General features: G+C 46.3%; 1 protein-coding gene across 1 annotated transcript in view; it reads right to left on the bottom strand.

Moving 5' to 3' along the window:
* The window catches only part of TACC2 (transforming acidic coiled-coil containing protein 2), a 219,079-nt gene extending 198,784 nt beyond the window's left edge, over positions 1–20,295 (bottom strand). The window contains exons 1-2 of the mRNA XM_041730819.1: positions 20,182–20,295; positions 4,230–4,307 (exon numbers count right to left, since the gene is read on the bottom strand). Of these exons, the coding sequence (XP_041586753.1) occupies positions 4,230–4,255 (26 nt within the window). The 5' untranslated portion in view covers positions 4,256–4,307; positions 20,182–20,295. The remainder of the gene's footprint in view (positions 1–4,229; positions 4,308–20,181) is intronic.
* Between the last annotated feature and the right edge of the window lie 608 nt (positions 20,296–20,903).

Here is a 20,903-nt window from a genome sequence, read left to right on the forward strand (position 1 = left end):
TTTTAAAAAAGAAAACCATAGCTGGGGGCATCACAATGCCAGATTTCAGGTTGTACTACAAAGCTGTGGTCATCAAGACAGTGTGGTACTGGCACAAAAACAGACACATAGATCAATGGAACAGAATAGAGAACCCAGAAGTGGACCCTGAAATGTATGGTCATCTAATATTCGATAAAGGAGGAAAGACTATCCATTGGAAGAAAGACAGTCTCTTCAATAAATGGTGCTGGGAAAATTGGACATCCACATGCAGAAGAATGAAACTGGACCACTCTCTTTCACCATACACAAAGATAAACTCAAAATGGATGAGAGATCTAAATGTGAGACAAGAGTCCATCAAAATCCTAGAAGAGAACACAGGCAACACCCTCTTTGAACTCGGCCACAGTAACTTCTTGCAAGATACATCCACAAAGGCAAAAGAAACAAAAGCAAAAATGAACTATTGGGACTTCATCAAGATAAGAAGCTTTTGCACAGCAAAGGATACAGTCAACAAAACTAAAAGGCAACCTACAGAATGGGAGAAGATATTTGCAAATGACATATCAGATAAAGGGCTAGTTTCCAAAATCTATAAAGAACTTATTAAACTCAACACCAAAGAAACAAACAATCCAATCATGAAATGGGCAAAAGACATGAAGAGAAATCTCACAGATGAGACATGGACATGGCCAACAAGCACATGAGAAAATGCTCTGCATCACTTGCCATCAGGGAAATACAAATCAAAACCACAATGAGATAACACCTCACACCAGTGAGAATGGGGAAAATTAACAAGGCAGGAAACAACAAATGTTGGAGAGGATGCGGAGAAAAGGGAACCCTCTTACACTGTTGGTGGGACTGTGAACTGGTGCAGCCACTCTGGAAAACTGTGTGGAGGTTCCTCAAAGAGTTAAAAATAGATCTGCCCTACGACCCAGCAATTGCACTGTTGGGGATTTACCCCAAAGATTCAGATGCAATGAAACGTCGGGACACCTGCACCCCGATGTTTCTATCAGCAATGGCCACAATAGCCAAACTGTGGAAGGAGCCTCGGTGTCCATCGAAAGATGAATGGATAAAGAAGATGTGGTTTATGTATACAATGGAATATTACTCAGCAATTAGAAACGACAAATACCCACCATTTGCTTCAACGTGGATGGAACTGGAGGGTATTATGCTGAGTAAAATAAGTCAATCGGAGAAGGACAAACAGTGTATGTTCTCATTCATTTGGGGAATATGAATAATAGTGAAAGGGAATATAAAGGAAGGGAAAAGAAATGTTGGGAAATATCAGGAAGGGAGACAGAACATAAAGACTCCTAACTCGGGGAAACGAACTAAGGGTGGTGGAAGGGGAGGAGGGCGGGGGGTGGAGGGGAATGGGTGACAGGCACTGAGGTGGACACTTGACGGGATGAGCACTGGGTGTTTCTCTGTATGTTGGTAAATTGAACACCAATAAAAATTAATTAAAAAAAAAAAAAAGACTGTGTGGTATCAGCAGAAGAGTAGACATGTGGGTCAATGAACAGAAACCAGAAACAGACTCACACAAATAGGACCAACTGATTTTTGACCAAGGTGTGAAAGCAATTTAATAGAGAAAGAATAGCGTCTGCCACACAAGGTAGTGGAGAGATGGCCATTCACGGACAAAACCAAGCAGAACGAAAACATAGGAAATGAACTTCGGCCTAAATCTCAGACCTTACACAAAAATGAATGCAACATAAGTCATAGACTTAAATATAAAACTATAAAATCTTTGGAAAGGATAACACAGGAGAAAATCTTCAGGATGTAGAAGAGAATTCTTAGACTTGACACCCAAAGTGCTAGACTTGGCAGAAAACGAAAAGGAAAAACTGATCTCATAAAAACTTTTTGTTCGTAAAAGACCCTCTTAAGATGATGAGGAGACAAGCTACATGCCGGAGAAAATACTTGCAAACCACAATCTGACAGAGGAGTAGTATCTAGACTATATAAAGACTCTTAGGATCCCTGGGTGGCGCAGCGGTTTAGCGCCTGCCTTTGGCCCAGGGCACGATCCTGGAGACCCAGGATCGAGTCCCGCGTCGGGCTCCTGGTGCATGGAGCCTGCTTCTCCCTCTGCCTGTGTCTCTGCCTCTCTCTCTCTCTCTCTCTCTCTCTCTCATAAATAAATAAATAAAATTTAAAAAAAAATAAAGACTCTTAACACTCAACAGTTTATAAAAAAGCCAATTAGAAAATGCGCAAAAGACACGAACACAGTATTTCACCAAAGAGAATACACAGACTGCAACAAGTTCATGAGAGATGATCAGCAATGCCAGTTATCAGGGAAATGCAAATTAGAACCATAGTGACATATCACAAGACACATAGCAGCACGGTGCCGCCAAATAGCGACACCACCAAATGATGGCCAGGGTGTGGAAAAACTGGGTCACTCATCCATTGCTCATCGCCGGTGGGAATGTAAAATGGTACAAGGGTTCTATCTCACCGTTTGGTGGGTCCTTATAAAACTAAAAGTGCTAGAACACCGACCTTGCTATATAAAACTAGACATGCAACTAGCACGTGACCCAGCAATTGAGTTCTTGGGCGCTCGCGTCAGAGAAATGAAAACTTCTATTCACACACATGCAAAATCTGTATGCAAAGGTTCACAATAAGCTTTATTGTGATATTGCGATGCTGTGATCGCCCCCAAACTGGAAACAACCCAGATGTTTCTATACCACAGAGCATAAGTTAGCAAGTAAAAGGAGTGAATTTACCTGACACACATGACCACCTGGATGAATCTCGAAATTAGGCCGAGTGAAAAAAGCCAGTCCCAAAAGGTCGCATGCCGTGTGACACCATTTATATAACGTTCTCAGAAAGTCAAAATTACAGACAGAGAGGACAAATTAGGAGGTGCCAGGGGTTAGGAGTGGGGGGCTGGAGGTAGTGGGGGTGGCTGTAAGGAAAATGCAAGGAATCCTTCGGGTGAGGGAAATGTTCGGTATCTTGACTGTATCAACGTTGATAGGAGTTTGCACTGTAGTTTCGAAAGATGTTACCCTGGGGGGAAACTAGGTAAAGGGTTCAGGGATCTCTCTGTTTTAGGTCTTGCAACAGCACGCCAATTTATCATTGTCTCAAAATTTCAAAAAAAAGTTAAATTATAAATATTTTATGATTTTATAGAAAAATAGAGGCTTTTGACTTCTCTTGAAAAGATAGGAAGGTCTTGTAACCCTGGGCCTGCACTCCCACCATCAGCCAGGGTTGATGGAGGTGCGTCCTTCAAACAACAGGAGACGATCCCTCCTATTTGCCACAGTCCCTCCTTCTCCCTGTTGTCTCATATCCTGCCATTTACTGTCTCTGGCCTGCTCCTAAAGACCGAAATTTGCCAACCTTTTCTCTTAATGATTCCTGTGTTCCTCCTTGAGAAAAGAAGATCATAGGGAAGAAAAAGGCAGAAGGAATACAAATTGCTTTATGCTGGCTTTCAGATCCAGTGATCTCGTTCCGAAAACTCAATACCGCTAATCAAAAAATGTGCATTGTGGGTGAGAGAAGTAGGAAAGCGTCCCCCTGACTTTGTTCACCGGGGCATTGAATTGAGTCTCTCAAACTGAAAATAAAGAGCTATAAAATTTGAATCTATTTTAACAATCCCAGCCGTATGCACAATTAAGCAGTTGAGGCTCATTCCTCAATCATGAAAACCTTACCTAACGTGGAAACGATAGTTCACCTTTAACAGTGATAGATGTTCACTAACAAACGTAGATAGTTCAACATTGATAGATTTGAAGATCACTTTTTAAGGGCCATAATTTTATTTGAGGGAGAAGGATGGATAAGGTTTCATTTCAACCTTCTCTGATGCATCCATAGAAGTAAGTGGATGGGGTGGGCACGATGCAGGAAAAATGTACCAAACTCTTATTTTGTCAATTTTAAAAGCACAGAATAAAAGCACAGTTAAGCTAGGTTTTTTTTTTTTAAAAAAAAATATATATAGTTTATAAAATCAGAGCTAGCCTTAATACAAGAATTCTGAAAATGCAAATGGTAAATACTTCTGGAAATACATATGTGCCCGTATGTATCTATGTATAATGTGTGTTTTAGCTTCCTCCTTCCTGGGCGGAGAGGAGATGCTGAAAAAAAATCTAATCAAAGTCAGTCAAGGGACCCGTGTAGGTTGAGGGGGGAAGCTCCCTGACACCCACCTGGCTTTCCGAGGTGCTGTTCTCATTGCCCATGGCGATTCAGGGTGTCAGCGTCCCTCAGGATTTTACCAGAAGCAACTAGAAGAAATAAAAGGGTATGCACATCTGTAACATCGAAGATCTGAGGCTTTCTCTGCGCGTCTCCCCAAACTCAAAAGCCAGATGATGGGAAATGTTGATCTCTGCAGTCACATCATGGAAAATCGCTTTTGAAGGCTTTTCTTTTGCGATATGCCACCCAGACTTCCTTCCCAGTATGGGCTGCTGTTTTTATTCCCCACCCCGGGGTTGGCAGACGCTTCTGAAAAACGAGTTTGTTACGGAGTCTGTGTTAACGCCAACGTACACACGTAGGTATATCCACAAAGTGACAGGAGGGGCGCAGTTGCCAGAGATTACTCCAGGAGGGCCACTTTCGGGTGCTTTCTGTTTCTCCTGGTGCTCACTTTGGAAATGCAGAGTGTGGCAGTTCCCCCATCAAGTGACCACAGAGGGTCCGGGGTCCAACCTTAGGGGGTGTGAAATCCACTTCCCTTCGGTACCATACGGTATTTTTTTTTTTTTTTTTTTTTACTCTAAGCACTTGCTTCATCAAATCAGTTTCGCTTCTGCACATATTTTCATGAAGGCAGGATGGTTTTCTTGGTGAGGAAAAGGGGTAGCCGGGGCCAGACAAGGAATACATAATCCCATAAAGCAGGGGGCTGCCAGGACAACTAGACCCCTTCCGTCGGGCTCTCTTAGCCACGCTGGTGGCTGATCACCAGCATCGTGAGGATGCCTCCCGCACAGCCCACAAAGCCGCGGCTGCACCGACGTCATCTGAGTTCCACGAGACCCCATAACCTCTCGCTTTTTCTACATGGAGAAACTAAGTTACGGAAAACTTGTAAAATTATCAACTTCTAGAGCTGGAGCCTTAGGGATTACCAGGCTAATCCAGGGTGGAAAACAGAAACCGGGGAAGGCTAGGGAGCTTGCCCAAGACCCAGTTTGGAGAAGTCAGAGCCGGAAAAACGACTCAGCCTCCTGCCTTCTAATTCAAGATTCCTTCCGCAGCAGTGTTTGCTTACACCCTAGTATTTGCTCAGAAAACTTCAGTGATTGACTCACTTCAAATAAAATTTGTCCACTGATTGCTTATCTATTCAACCAACACTGACTGAGGAGCTTCCATGTGTTATGTGTACCGAACAGTCATGGGAAAATAAAATGTGAGTATTTTCAGCAGCACAAATAAAACGCCCCCAAACTGAGAAAATTGCAGGTGACGTCCCTATAATGATCGATTGATTCTCTCACTCCAAACCCTTGAGTCAAAAGGAGGCAATTCCTTACATCATTCTGGCTGCTTACTGTTTATAAGATCGGAAAAATATAGATATATGTATCATATGCTCACAGAATGTGAAAACCTTCATGCATTTAAAATCGATCAGAGTTTCTTTTGATGTTCATTTGGAAAATGATGCCTCATTAGCAAATAATGTTGAGTGTTACTCATTATGCCCCTATCAATGACTGCCACCCTGCTGTGCCAACCAGTTTAACCCACACACAGTTGGAATGTCATACGGTTCTCTGTAATATTGATTTCTGACACTCATTCACCAGATTAAATTCAATAATGGTATCACAAATCAGAGCGCTTGGACTGGCTTTTCATACGCATAAATGGACTAAAGGACAATGACAAAACTACTCCTGGTTCAGGGTGCCCGGGGGGCTCAGTGGGATGAGCCTCAGACTCTTGGTTTCGGCTCAGGTCATGATCTCTGGGTGGTGAGATCGAGCCCGGTGTCTGGCTCAGCGGAGAGTCTGCTTGAGGTTCTCTCCTTCCCTCTCCCTCTGCCTCTCCTGCTTGTGCTCACTCTCTCTCTCTCTCTCTCTCTCTCTCTCTTTTCTCTCTCCAAAATAAAGAAATCTTAAGCACAAAAACCAACCACCTACTTCTGGCTCAGTGCAAATTTCAAAACCACAGAGGGCCGGCAGGGAGAGCAGGCCTGGCTTTCCAGGAGCTCTGTCCTGCTGAGCTGCAGCCCTGCCAGCCCCTCGGCCCCGGGACCAGAAGGGAAGGCGGGTACAGCCCTGCCCGCTACTTACATTTGGGGGAGGTCTGGGACTTCGGAGGCTGCGGCCGCAGGTGTGCTCCCCGGCAGCTGTGCTTTCTCCTCCCGCACTCAGGAGCAGGTGCGGCCCAGGCCCGCGTCACCCAGCCCCGCACGGCCGCCGGCTCCACCCTCGCACCCACAGCACCTCCTACCTGAGCAGCGGCCTCCCCGGGCCGCGGGCAACACACAAACGTGGAATCAGCGTTTCTGCGCCCATCGCGGCCAGGGCCTTTCACGTAGAGGATTTTCCCGGTTATCACATTAGCAGGGCTCCTTTCAGAGAAGGCTTATCCAGACTTAAACTGGCCCCGTGACCTGCCTGGCTGCACCTAAGCGATCGGAATCGTCCTGCCGGGGAGCAGGGCCCCGCGGGTCACCCACTCGCCCTCCACCCAGCAGAGCGGGGACAGAGCTCTCCTTGGGGACAGGAGTCAAATGCGCCCAGGGCTTCCCGTTGGCACCTGGAAAACTCCCACCCTAAATCATGTGGCAAGACAAAAGAAACTTGTGGAAAGATGATGACGCCAGCAGTCTGGCACCTGTTTATGGTGTGGTGTGTGGAGAATGTACTTACCGAGGCGGGGCTTGACTTTCAACAAGTGAAGTCATAAAGTGCTGCAGGCTTGGCCGGGGTGCTGAGGAGGCCTCGAGGCCCTTGGGTGGGACCAGTGCGCAGCCGCCCGGATACCCTGCTGCCCTGCGGCCTTCCACCCTCCCCGATCCCTTGGGTTACGGCCAGCCAGCCACTCATTTGCAAGAACAAGCCAGTTTCGATCTTGTTTCTCATAAGGCAGAGTCTTTCCTTGTGCAGAAGGCCCTGATCCCTGCCGCGAGGTGCCCCCCACCCCAGGGCAGCAAGTTGGCATGACATCAGAGGCCTCCTGGGGGCCAGGTGTCTTGGGGGCGGAGCTCATGCTGGATGCAGAGGGGGGGATCTTGGTGCCCCCACTTTCGGTTTGGACAGAGCCAAGGTGTATATGTTCCAACAGGTGAATGGATATTCGAATTGTGGTTCATCCATACAGCAGATTGACCAGCCATAAAAAGGAGTGAAGTTCAGATACGTGCTAACAACTCAGATGAACCACAAAAATTTACTGAGAAAAGCCACGGATTGTGTGATTTCATTGATAGGAAATGTCCAGAATTGGCAAATCCAGAAACCAGATTGACTGTTCGGAAGGGCTGGGGAAAGGGGGAGTAACTTCTTGATGGGTTTAGGGTTTTATTTTGGTGAGATGAAAAATATTCTGGAACTAGACAGAAGCGGCAGTTGACCAGCATTGTGAATGTGGTAAATACAACTGCGTTGTTCACTTTAAAATGGTTCATTTAAAATAATATAAATAAATAAATAAATAAATAAATAAATAAATAAATAAATAGTTAATTTTGTGTTACATGAATTTCACCTCATGTTAAAATGTTTATGTTTCACATCTTGGAGTTCTGTACAAACTGTTGTTTGAAAATAATTCCACAATTGGGGGGGGGAATGTTTGAAAATTGTTACTTTTATGTTTATGAACACCGGGTTTCTGTACAATTAAGGATTGGTGGGATGAGAATCAAGAATGTTTGCCTTCCCCCTCCCCCACTTCCACCCAAGTCATAGGAGAATTCTTCTAGGGAAGAGAATCTTTTTAAGTGAAATATCTTGGATGAGCCAATTGAAAATGAAGAGGGGTCATTCAGAGGGCAACAGGAAGCAAACATAGTGAAAGAGACGGGGAGGATTGCCCCTGAGAAGGGGGGAGAAGGACAGAGAGAGGATGGCCAACCAAAATGGCGGAGTCCCATAAGGATGTTGAAGGTGGGGAATGTTCAGTATTCAATTTCAGCTGCATCCCTTCGGCAGCTCAAATTCCCTCCATGAACCATCCCCTCCATCAGCTCGTGGTTGGCCACTGATATCACGGTTGCCACCACCATTGGTTCCTGGACCGACACTGTCATGACTGCTGGATATTGGGCATCATCACCTGTCCCACCACCGCTGTCCTGGTCACCTCAAGTAAGCAGACCTTTTAGCTTCCATCCCAGAAGTTGGTGCTCCGTCTCCTCTAACAGATTGCCTAGGCACAGGGGATGTGTTCAGATGCCAAGCGCTATGGAATCCAGATTGTCTACATTCCTTAGCCATGACCACCTCTCCCCAAGGCAGTACTCTGATAGAACCTCAGTATCAGTCTCCTTGACTTACCACTGTCTACACCTGTCCATGGCTGATCAGCTTCCCTCTTTGTGCTGTCTTCTTTCAAGCTGGACATTAAGCAAGCAACCAGATTTCCATTTCCCACCACGTGTGACTAAACACAGGTGTGTGTAGATTTGCTCATCCATCTCCAGGACGACTTCCCTCTGGAGGCAGGGGTTGGGATTATGAACCAGACCGCTGCCTGGTGTATAAACTCTGGCAAGTTATTTAACTTCTGTGTCCTCAGTTGTGTCATCTCTAAAATGGGAATCATGGCAATACCTACCTCATCTCACATGGTGGTGGTGAGTTAATTTCAGTAAAGCTCTTGGAACAGAGTAAACTTATAAACCACTGCCTGTGCTGTTGTTGCTGGCAGTGGGTCTATTTGGAGTCTCAATAAGCAAAGCCTTCAGTGAAACAAGGTTTATACTGCCTTCTTTCTATCCCTTCAGTAAAATCATGAATTTGGGCGCAACTACTTAGAACTCGGTACATCTGCAGTAAAAGCTCAGCTAAACTGACTTGTGCGCTAGGAAAAACAAATGGCAACGAAGACATTTTATTTATAACACAGGCTCAGTAAGAAGAAAGCAGATGGTTTCAAGAACTTTTGAAGAAGCCATTTAAGTGTCTTCTTACTTTAAGAAGTAAACACTGAAGTGTTTACTGGGCTGGTGACGCATCATTCCAATCCTGTCCCTCTCTGTGGCCATCACCAGGCACCAGGTGTTAATTTAGCTAAGAGTGCCTCTATGTCCTCAGACGAATGAAACTGCACATCTTTGAAAAGGATCCACAGTTTAGGCTTCCAATTCTTTCCAGTGGCTTGCCACAAATGAGACTGAATGCACAAAGGTTTCTTCTACCCACTTGTTCCTGCACTGAGCCTAACCAGCCAGCTAACCTCAACCTAATCTCCGGTAGATTAAAATATAAAATTCATTTTAACGGATAATTGCTTGGGAAGATGTTTGTTTCTCAACTGGTTTATTGGTGTCACACCATCACAGCCCCCGAATGTAAAACAGGACAGTCTTTGATTCATTAATTCACTTCTTCACGCGTTCCAGAAATATTAAGCTTTTTCACGTACCAAGCACTGGGTTGCTTGTGTGCTCTTTCATACTTACAGCAAAGCGACGAGGTAGGTATTTTCTTTTTTTTTTTTTTTTTTTTTTTGGTATTTTCTTTTTTTGATGGATGAACAACCGAGGCCCAGAGGGATCAAGTCACATGGTCAAGACCAGCAGAGAGCAAGAGGAAGGATGGAGCCAGTTGGCCCCAGACCCTGCATTCATGAAGGATGTGATGCTACCTGCCACCTTGGAAGATTTTTCAGTGCAGTTCAAGGGGGTTGATAGCCTTTTTCTCTCATTTATTTTTCTGCTCATTTACTCCCAGAGTAGAGCATGGAGTGTTTAGTTGTTGGCAACTGGAGCTGGTTGGGAAGGTCCCAGCTGATGCGACCCATCCCCCCTCATTGATCTGTGAAAAGGGCCAGGTTTGGGCCCGTCACTTCCTGCGGTGGCCCAGACAGCCTAGCAGGGCTGGGTCGACAGAGCAGTGCTGAGAGGAGCCAAGAGCATAACCGGGGAAATGAGGCCTGGGGCCAAGTGTGGAGGAGGAAGGGAAGTGGAAACGTGAGAACCAGCACAGCAGCTGAGCAGTGCACAAGCGGCCTGTGGGTGGAGAACGTCGCTCAGACCCAGATTGCGGTGTCCAGGTTGGGCCAATGCCCCATTTTACGTGCTCCGGGTAGGGTGGGGAGGCACAGGGAGCTAGGAAATCAGAGACAAGATCACGGCGGCCCCATGTCATGGACGATAACGCGGAGGCTCAGAGAGGTTTTGCAACTAACCTGCACTGTCCCGTGAGAACAGCCTGTTGGGATTTGTTGATACATCAGACAATTATACTAAGTTTTCTATTTAGGGACTTTTTTATTCTCTATGTTTAAAAAAAAAAAAAAGCCCTCTTTTTTGTATGTGATGGGAATGTATCTGTGTTAAAGGCTTAAAAAGTTCTGATTTTTCTTCTGCACTGAGCATGTTGGGTTGTTAGTGTTGGAAGAAGCTTGGAGATCATCGTCAGCAACACTTCCTCCGCAGATGGGGAAGCCAAGGCCAAGAAGGTGGGAATGATCTATCCTTGTTTCCCAGCGAGCAGGGCCTGGAGCCTGATCTGGACTGGGACAGGCGTGCTTTCAGCAGACAGCCTCACCCCTGAGCGGGCCTCTGCAGGCCCTGCACTGGGCTCTGGACCAGACCAGCAAGGTCAGATGACACCTGCCTGCCCTGCTATGGCACTGCCCTCTGGCCACAGTGGCATCCAGCCAGTCAGGTCCTGTGTCAGCTGAGCCCATGGGAGGCATCAGCTGGAGGAGTCCAGGTTATGTTTGCTCATTGAAGGTGAGCTCAGGTTCACCTGGCAGGTGGTGACTTTGGCTGCTCGACATGCCCAGTGACCTCAGCCAGGTGCTTGTTCCCAAATGGCCCAGCAGGTGGGAGACCTCATCTTCTCCCTCCAGTGGCTAAATTCAGTTGTCCTAACTCCCTACCTTGCACAGCTGAGCGCGGAGCTACTTATAGCTCTGTTATCATGTTCCTGTTTTAATACAAACAAACAGCCGTAGCCTGGGAAGGGGATTTATGGAGAGACCTTGCCTGCTTACCCCTCTGGCAGGGACCTGGCTGCTCTGTGGGGTTTGAGTGACATGACAGCTCTTCCTCACCCCTCTCCCCAGCCTCCTGTCTTCTTCCATCCCCTATCTCAGCGGCCACCAACAAACTTTGATGGGGAAAGCCCAGCCTTGTAGAATGTGGAGACTGGGAGACTGGAAGGAACTCCCAAGTTGTCTCTTATGCCCCAGAAACCAAAGACCTCTATACCCAGCCCCGCCATTGGGGAGAGCCTGAGCTAGTTATTCAGTTACTACTTCCCAGCCTCAAACCTGCTGTAGTCCAGTGTGGGGACTCTGCAGATCCACTTCTGCTTGGCCAGCAGCTCCTGAGGCTCTGCAAGAGGAGGCGGAGGCCAGAGGTGGGAGGAAGAAGGAGAGCACACTCCTTCCTGTCTGTTTCCCAGTTCTGGGAGCAGCATCCAGCCTCATGGCGTCCCCTCGGGGTCATCCCATCCTGTGCAGCACTGGAGTCCCATGGGCAGTTGTCCCAGAGCTTGCCTCGTGGCTGGGGCTCCCTCCACAGGGGCCTGAGGTTCCCTTCTGTGCGGCCCTCCTCCAAGCTTCTAAATTTTAGTAGTTGCAGCTTCTCTCTGCTCCCTGAGTGCTAAGTGTGATAACTGCCTCCTGCAGATGCCACCTTCTATCATGACTCTGAGTTGGCTTTTCTGCCCTGGTATTTACTGAGAGAGTAATTCTTTACGTCAAAATCTGTGAAATGTAGACATTTCTGTCTTCGGACTTGATTGGCTGATACGGTGGCAGAGTTGGGATTCCCACCCAGATCTTTTCCTAGTTTGGTTCTCCCTGCTTTGGAATCCTGTAAACGTGTGTTCCATTCAATGAATGACAAGGTGAGTTCCCTCCATTCAAACGTTCTGACTTTAATAAGATGTGGTTAGGATTCCCCACCACCCCGACAAACCCATTGTCACCCAATCACAACGTAGACTTCCTGTGACACCAATGTCAGTCTCTACGACCAGCTATTAGAATCGGGGCGCACAATACCTCTAACTCCTCATGGGGGTTCCTGACCTTTCATGTCTTGGCACACATACTATACTATTAAGACAGGTACACAGCCTCTGACTTGGGGACATGGCAAGACTGCTTGAAGCCTCATCCCCAGCCTGGGCCCCACCTGACCACACCAAGAGTGGAGGGGATTGGAATCCTGGCGTGCTCGTGGCCTGTCTGCTCACCAGTGGGCCCTGGTCTACGTAGAGAAGCACTGACCTAATCTAACGCCGCCATTTTATAGATGATCAAGGCCAGAGACTTCAGTAGAGTGCCAAATTTAAATCTTCACCCTCCAGCAGCCTAGTCCAGCTGATTCACAGCTCGGCACCAGAATTCCTCTTGAGAAGGAAGACTCTTTGGGAAAAGAACTGAATTTAGTCTGTGTAGGTGGCAGGAGCTGAAGCTCAGATAGGGAAGGGTCCTCCCATGTGAAAGGAGAGTAAGAAGTTTGGTTCTTAAGGTGAAAGTCAGAGAAGAGGACAGAGGGGTTGAGGAAGGACCTGGACATTGCTGTGAGATACAGAATGATGGAAAAGGGTCAGGGAAAATTCCCCTGAATGTGGGCGGAGGACACTTGAGTAACCAGCATGCCTGTCCAACGTCACTCTCCTTCCATTGTAGCACACAGCCCTATTCTTTGGCCCCAGGTCTTCACTCAAAGACATTCACCAATGCTTTGTGAGCACTTTGTTCTGCTTTGTCTTACTTTTGGCAGAGGTTAAGGGGCTGGTACTTGAAGAGGGAGCTGCATTTTATTCATATTTTATTCATATTTGGGTCATTACAATAGTCAAGTAAACACCTGAGAGCAGAGGAGACTGTCCCTCTTGTATACTCCAGAGTATACAAGCCCTGGAGATTCACAGAAACCATGGGGTAGACCTTGGGGATCCACTAGGCATGGGCTTGAGCTGGAGTCTATAGGCCGGAGAGAAACACCAATTGACATCTAGGATTGCGTACATTTAAAAACTTAAGTAAAATCCACAAAATTAAAATTGGGATCATGCATACTGTTTGTACTCTTTTGGATTTATTTTGCTGTTGTTATTTTCCTTTTAAAATATTTTTTTTAAGTAATCTCTACATCTAACATGGAGCTTGAACTGACAGCCCCAAGATCAAAAGTCATATGCTCTATGGACTGAGCCGGCCAGGTGCCTCTTTTTGAAACTGCTTTTTATTTCCCATTTCGCATATCAAAAACATTTCCTCGGGCCTATAACATCTGATTTAATAGCTGCAGTGGATGCCAAGTTTTATCCAAATGTTTGCTGTTTAAAAACAATCTTGTTTTGTATACCTTGTCTCTGTCTTGGATGGTCAAGGAGGTCTCAGGGTGAGGTGAGTGGAGGTGAACCTAGACCTGCCTTAGGTTAGATCAAGCAGGAAAGTATTGAAACTAGAGAACTGTGAGTGGGGTGATGGACTTGGGGGCACAGTCAGGTTGGCAGGATCAGACATAGGAGTAGGGACTGTCAGGGTGGAGAGCAAGCAGAGGGCTGGGTGAGCAAGGACACAGTGTGGCTGGAGGTGGTGGCAGGGCTTTTGCCAAAGCAGGGATGGAGGACATCTCCAGAAGCACAGACGCTTCTTGTCTCAGGAGAGCTTTGTTGCCCTGTGCTGCCTTTAGATGGAGAGACCTGGGGTCTCCGTAGGCAATCACATCCTAGGATGTTTGTTACAGATCTTGAAGGGTCCAGTTCATCATCTGGAATCTGGTTCTTTGGGGGCCAGAGGCCAGGCACTGGTTATGATGCATTTGAAATTTTGTACATCTAAACCAGAACCTGGGAATAATCATGGACTCTCTGGGTCTGCTTGAATACCTCCATGATGGGAAATTCTCTATCTTGAGGCATCTCCTCTGGAGAGAGTTATACTGAATCACTGGAGCGTTCTTTCTTTTGCCACTTAATTTAGTTACCACCCATGATTACATGAGAGTTCATCACAGGGCTCTGGACAATAAGGACACCACCAGGCATAGGCTGCACGATGAGTGGGGAGACCTGAGGACCAACAGGCTGACCCTATGGTCCTTACTCAAAGGACAACCAAAATTTGCCTCCTTCTGGGACTACATTAAATATGTACACTCTCAGCATCATGGCTGAGGAGGAGCTGCTGAGAGCTAGCCAGCCCACAGCAGGCCATGGACACCCAAAGGATCCCAGCTGCAACCAAAAGAAAAACCCAGAGGAGCAGCTGAGCCCATCCTAAACACCCATCCACAGGATTGGAGACTAAATGAATGGTTATTGTTTTAAATCCCCAAGTTTTGGGGTGGTTTTGTTACATGGCAAAAGCTAACTGTTAAGATTTCCCCTGGAGGGACCATAATTTTCCTTTATACCAGCCTACACCCAGCTCTGGCTGGCCATCCTGCAGATCTGTGCATTGGAGCACAAAGGATGTCACATGATGGAGGATCGATGGGATGGATCCTAGCACTCTCCTGTGATAAAATAACAATTTACCAGCATGGTCCCTTGACTGGTGGTCCCTTAGTGTCATCTTGGTCCATGCCAGATGCTCTGAGCATCCCACATTATAAACAGTACATAGTCTCTCAGCCCAAAATGGAAACATGAAGCCCCATATTGGTTTGCAGTAAGGGGTCTCTTTTCCTCCTGCTCAGACAGATATTTGATGACACATTCAAATATAAGATTCTCCTTACCCACAATTTTCATATAGTCCTTTGCAGATTGGATATTAGCAAAACCATATTTCTTATGAAAACAAGCTGTTGAAACCCACAAACATTCAGACATCACTTGAATCCAAAAGCTAAACTGTGCTGTCATTTTTAGAAATCAGATACAGTTTGAACATAATTGGGAACTACAGGCCAAAGGGAGGGCGGAAGGAAATGGGATGAGGGGTGGGAAGGCAGACCCAGCAGAAATCTTGAGTGTGGATGCAATATCAGTGCCAGTTATATTGGAGCCAAGATATTATACTGATGAGCCATATGCTAGAGCTGCACTAGGAAATTAAAGGTATTTATGCCTTTTATATGACATAAGACAAATGCAATTATTAGGCCTTAGAGAGTTTCAGCTGACATCAGGCAATTTTATTATGTAAAATAGAAAATAGCTTTTTAAGACTTTTGTTCTTCGGGCAATTTTATTGTAAACTTATCTTTAAAAAGTTAAGGATAATAATAACTACCATATAATTTAAAAAGTCCTTATAAACAAGACTGTTAAGTCCCATTTGCTTAGTCTATAGTTCTTCCCAACAAGAATAACAACAACAACAATAAAACCCATCTTAATCAAATTTTCCTGTTTTTTTTTTTTTAATTAACTTTTGGGGTAGTGACCCATATCCCAGTACTTCCACCACAAAAGATATAAAATAATGAGAAAGAGAAAGTAGATGTGTACAACCTCTGGACCCTCAGGATAGCTTGAAGATGGGAAGAAAACAGAGACAATGAAGCACTCTTCAAAATAACTGTGAACAACAAGAGGAAGAGACTTCGCTGATCTAAAACTATCATCAGAATGATTAAGTTTTCTGGTTGGACTTCAGATGTGGAACCTGATGCCTTCAGTGGACCGAGCCCAAGCACTGCTTCCCAAGCCTCAGCTTAGCCCCCCTCTCTCATCCCCGTTGCCTGGGTTCCTAGGACTACGTGTCTGACCACTACCTGGCTTCTGGAACATGGGCTTGAGGACTAATCTTGCCATGTGTGAACACACCCCCCAAAGGACAGCTTCCTGAATTCCCTACCAGTAGGATCTGCCCATCTGATAAGAAGTTCTGGTACTAATGAGTGACTGCCCATGGACATGGCTCCTTCTCTGTTTGCTTCTCCAAGGGGGGCATCTGTGGTTGGGTCATTCCCCCCACACCTGTTAACCAAGACAAGACAACCTGAATCTCCTTGTTTATGCTCAATTAGGGAGAGGCATTTGCAAAAGCATTGGCATTGGCAGTCCCAGGGCAGTAGAGCAGGCTGGTGTTGGGGACCGTGGAAGCAAATCCGAGAAATGCCAAATAGCGAAACTTCCACCAGGTGATGCAAACAATAACATCACCAAATGTTCTTCAAAGAACTGGAACACATGACAGGATGATCTTGTGACCAACCAGGACTCAAGGGTTGGTTGTCTCATCTGTTTGCTATGAAACATGAGACGCAAAATCACTTTGTCAGATCCTAACTTGAGCCTCATTATCCATTTCGGCAGAAACAGATTCACAGGAGTGGGCTTTTGAATGACCAGAAGTGGATACAAAGCCATGCTTTTTAAGCTCCCAGACTGACCAACAAAATGATGTCCCCTAAAAATGAAAAACTTGGCCCCACTTAAAAATGATCATTCCCAGGGTGCCTCTGTGGTTGAACGTCTGCTTTTGGCTCAGGTCATGATCTCGGGTCTGGGGTCTGTCCCTGAGTCTGGCTCCCTGCTCCTCGGGGAGTCTGCTTCTCCCTCTCCTCTGCTGGCCACCTCCCCTGTTCACGCTCTCTCTCAAATAAACAAATAAAATATTTTAAAAAATGATTACTCCGGCTGTACCAACATCATACTCTGTACTGTCCCTTCACACCGAATGAGCACAACCAGAAAGAAAGAATCATTCATGGTCTAAGCTTTGCAAGTCAGGATTTGATAAGCATTAATAAAGGCAACTACTCTGAGGAGAGGCAGCCCTTTGGTAAATGCTGGCAATTTCTTCGGAGCCCCAGAATACTGAAACACAACCAATTTTAGTCATTCCTGAACCGACATGAACAGCTTGACTACAGAAAGTTAGCCCTCTTTGCTAGAACAACATCAGCCTGTGTCGCTGGGTTTAATCTCTTTATAATTCTTTGGCACCAATTCTGGCACGGGGCTCTGCAAGGGCTGGTCCCTGACTTGAGTGCGGAGCAGAATTTCCCCTTTTTAGGTCACAAACTCGGAGCACTCACTCGTCCCAGCGACTCTCTCCACCGTGTCAATTTTAAACACCCTCATTAACAACATTTATGAAACGTTGGCAAGGTGGCAGCGATCTTGAGTTGCTCCTGCCATACACAACCATTGCCCGAGATTGCAACACACGCACAGGCTTGCCACAGCAGGCTAGGATTATACAAACACATCGGTATCTACCCCTTCTATACACAGCTGACTTAAGGACCTGGGGACAGGGATTGTGGACTGCCCAGTGACTCTCAAACAGTTCAGATGAGCCCACAAAGAGTGGCCTTCCTGTATTCATTTCTTGGGCATGGTGGGCTGCTCCCTTGTCTCACCACCTGGATCTCGGTCCCCTGCCCTGCCTTCTGAGTTGGGATAGGACCTTCCATGCCAGGATGGACTATCTCACCTGGGCTTCTCATCTCCTTGGGAATCAGAGATACGGAGCACGGTCAGCATCATAGTGAGTTTGGTTGTCTACAGGCCAGTACTCCACAGTCTGCTGAATTACATTTGTTCTGGCCCCCCAGTGTTGTCCCTTATGCCCCCCCATGCCTCTGGCCCATTCTGTACACATCCTTGCATGCAGTTAGCAGCACCCATCATTGCAACCAGCTTTACTTCTTTACTCCCATAAAATCACACTTAAGTAGGCAATTCTTGAGGGCCTGCCATGAAAATGGCTCATTCCCCACCCACCCCTGACGCAGCATCCTGTCTATGGCACCAATCCGCCTCCTCGAAGCTGCTAACGGGCCTAAGCTGAGCCAATCAGAACTTATCTCTTGATATATAATTAAGGCCCTGGAAGTCAATCAATGGGGGTGGGGGCATAAATCACAAGGCAATGAGGAATGGAAGCTGGGATCAGTGCCAGAGACACCCGGAGACTGTACATGATGGCCTGAGGGAGGAACAAGGTTAGGAACCCAGTAGATATCAGCCCACCCTCGGCAGAAGGAAGCAGGTGCTAGCTGAGAAGCCAGGATGCAAGGAGTTGCTACAGCCCAGCTATGTCTTCTCAACTCAGAGTTTCTATTTCTTTCAACCAATGTTCCCTGATGGTGACCACACTCAGAAGTGGCCCAGGATCCACAGACTCTGGCCTTTGCTCCGTCCTCATCCTCCTTCAGCATCTCCACAGCATCTGACATTGTCACCCCCACTTTCTCCAAACTTCTGTCTGCTTACACAAGTGCTACAAAATCCGGCTCTCCTCCACCTTCCCCGGTTGCTCACTGCACCCTCTCAGGAGAGCCATTCAATAAGATCCAGGCTTTGGTCTTCCAGCCTGGTCTCCTCAGAAGATTCCACTAGTTTCCTAAACTTCCTCTGCTGAGTCCAGGCAGAAGGCACGAAATCTAGATCACTGTTCCTCGCTTCCTTCTGCACCCACTGTGGTTTTAATTCTGGCAGAGATTTCTACTTAGATGATTCACAATCAAATAACCTCTTGAAATGTGAATTCGTATCTTTCTTCTTCAACCTAAAGCCCCTTTGACTTTCCATTTCCACTGATAGGACTGTGTTCTTTCAATCACATCCCCTGGGACCCTAAGGATAATTCTGCACCTTGCAGTGATTGCTGCTTGGTATCTGCCTCCCTCCAGCCCAGGTGCTCTGCAGGGTTTGGGCTTATGTGACAGTGGCTTATGATGATACCATCATTCCCAGAACCCAATACATGGAGCCACTTGAGTGTTTGCTAAAAGAAGTGAAAGGATGAATGATTGTGTTTTAATTTTCCCTCTGTTTCATTCCTCTTGTCTCTCCAATGCACATTCACGGAAACCTCTGGATTCTTCCTCCCCATTCCCTTTGCTTCTGGGCCAGACCATATTACTACCCATTAGGGTTACTGCAGAAGCAAGGCGGTCTCCTGCTGGCGATGACAAGCCTGACAAGGGGCATTCTGGGAACATGGTGGCAGCAGAGTTCTTAGATCTTCCCAAATCTCCCCATATAAACAGAGCAACAAGATAGGAAAATCAAATGGACTTTTAAAACAAAACTGGATAATAAGACTTTTCTGAAGTCAACCACCAACAGCCACAAGACCCACCTGGTATTGGTGTCTGTGCAGGAGGACGTGGAGGGAAACAGGACCCTACCGGTTGGACCTGAGAGTAGGACAATCCCAAAGTAGCCAACAGGTATTCACTAGGAAGGACAGTGTGCCAATTTGGAAGCAGCAGCTAAAGCTGGAGGAGACTTGTCACCTGTGCACACACACATGCAGACATTACAGTTAGAGTGTACGTGGTACGAGTGGGATAAGGAATGGCAGTCTGTGCATTTCTGCTTAATGGAACATGCTATGAAATAGGACCCACACGCACACACACACTGCACTGTGTTTTACTAAACCATAAGATTTTTGAATGAGGCTTAGCACTCTGCCTTACTTCGGTGTGGCCTGAAGATTCAGTTATAACTGACACCACGTCAGACTCAAAAACAGTTTCTGTTGAAATCACATGGCAACTCGAGTTGGCAGCCACAACTTCAGAAATGGTCTGAAAAGGTACTTGTGTGAGTCTAGAGAAACACGGCAAATATGTCAAAGTCAACACCATTAGGAGTTTTAAAATAACTTTTTCCCATAAAGTCTCACTGTATTAGGGCCTCAGGGGGTCTATTAAATCATCATTCCACAGAACCATAAATACTTGAAAATCCCATTTGCAATAGGCAGAATCATAACAGAGGCCAGAAGAATGAAATTTCATCCAGTCAAAAACCCTTATTTTACGAATGACGGGACCAGGGTCTAGATCAATGGGGACTTATCCTACCAAAAGTAACTTACTGGAAAGAAAAAAATACAGTTCATGCGGCTCGGGAGACAAGGGGGTGGGGGAGTTTGGAAATAAGCAGCACAGATGTGCCTTTAATTTCCCTTTATAAGGAAAGAAAAGCAAGAGATGCATTTATCCCCTCTAATCCCAGTAGCCAAACCAGTTGAAAGGCAGACGTTGTTCAAAGGAAGAAAGCCATCAGTCTGAGACTTACTTACCCAGGATCCTCTTAGCATGAGGAGAGCTGAGAAAAGGCCCTCTCTTCCTGATGTTAGGACTTCTCAGCACTGCCCTCCGCCCGTGGTCTGCCTTCCGCCAGGATCACATGGAAGTGTTCTATAAATGTGCACTGGCTTAAGGTTGGGAACGCTGGCCTGGGAAGCAGCGGCGTGTAAGCAATCTGACCCAGGCTAGGCGGCAGCTTTCCAGAAGGCTCTGCAGCCCTTAGGGAGGATAACAGAGGCCAGGGAGCTTGCAGGTACCCAGATTCTGCAGCTCTCTGTTTTTCTCCAAGTCTTCTGGGATCAGGATCCAGTCTCAACTGCCTGGAGCTGCACTTTAATTTACATGGGGGCAGTTCTATATTTGACTATTTGACTAGGACCAGCCACTTTTCAAAACAAAGCAGCCTTAAAAACAGGACAAAACACTATAAAATTAGAAGTGCTTCCGGTAAACAGGAAAGGTCATTGTCAGCTTCTACCGACCTCCTAAAATCAAGTTGTCCTTTCAGAAAGCGAGCAGTTACTCTGAGACCATTTCTAAGTGGCAAAACTACCTAAAATTCCATCAGTACTGAATGAATCAAATGTGCAACCGTGCAATGGAGAACAAAACAACCATTAGAAAGAACAGAGCTCCTTGTACCAACAATGAAAACTCTCCAAGATACATAGGTGAGTGGGAAAAAAAATTAAGGTTCGTAACAGTATATAGAATA

The sequence above is a fragment of the Vulpes lagopus genome, chromosome 2 (assembly GCF_018345385.1).
Source record: "Vulpes lagopus strain Blue_001 chromosome 2, ASM1834538v1, whole genome shotgun sequence".
Lineage (NCBI taxonomy): Eukaryota > Metazoa > Chordata > Mammalia > Carnivora > Canidae > Vulpes > Vulpes lagopus.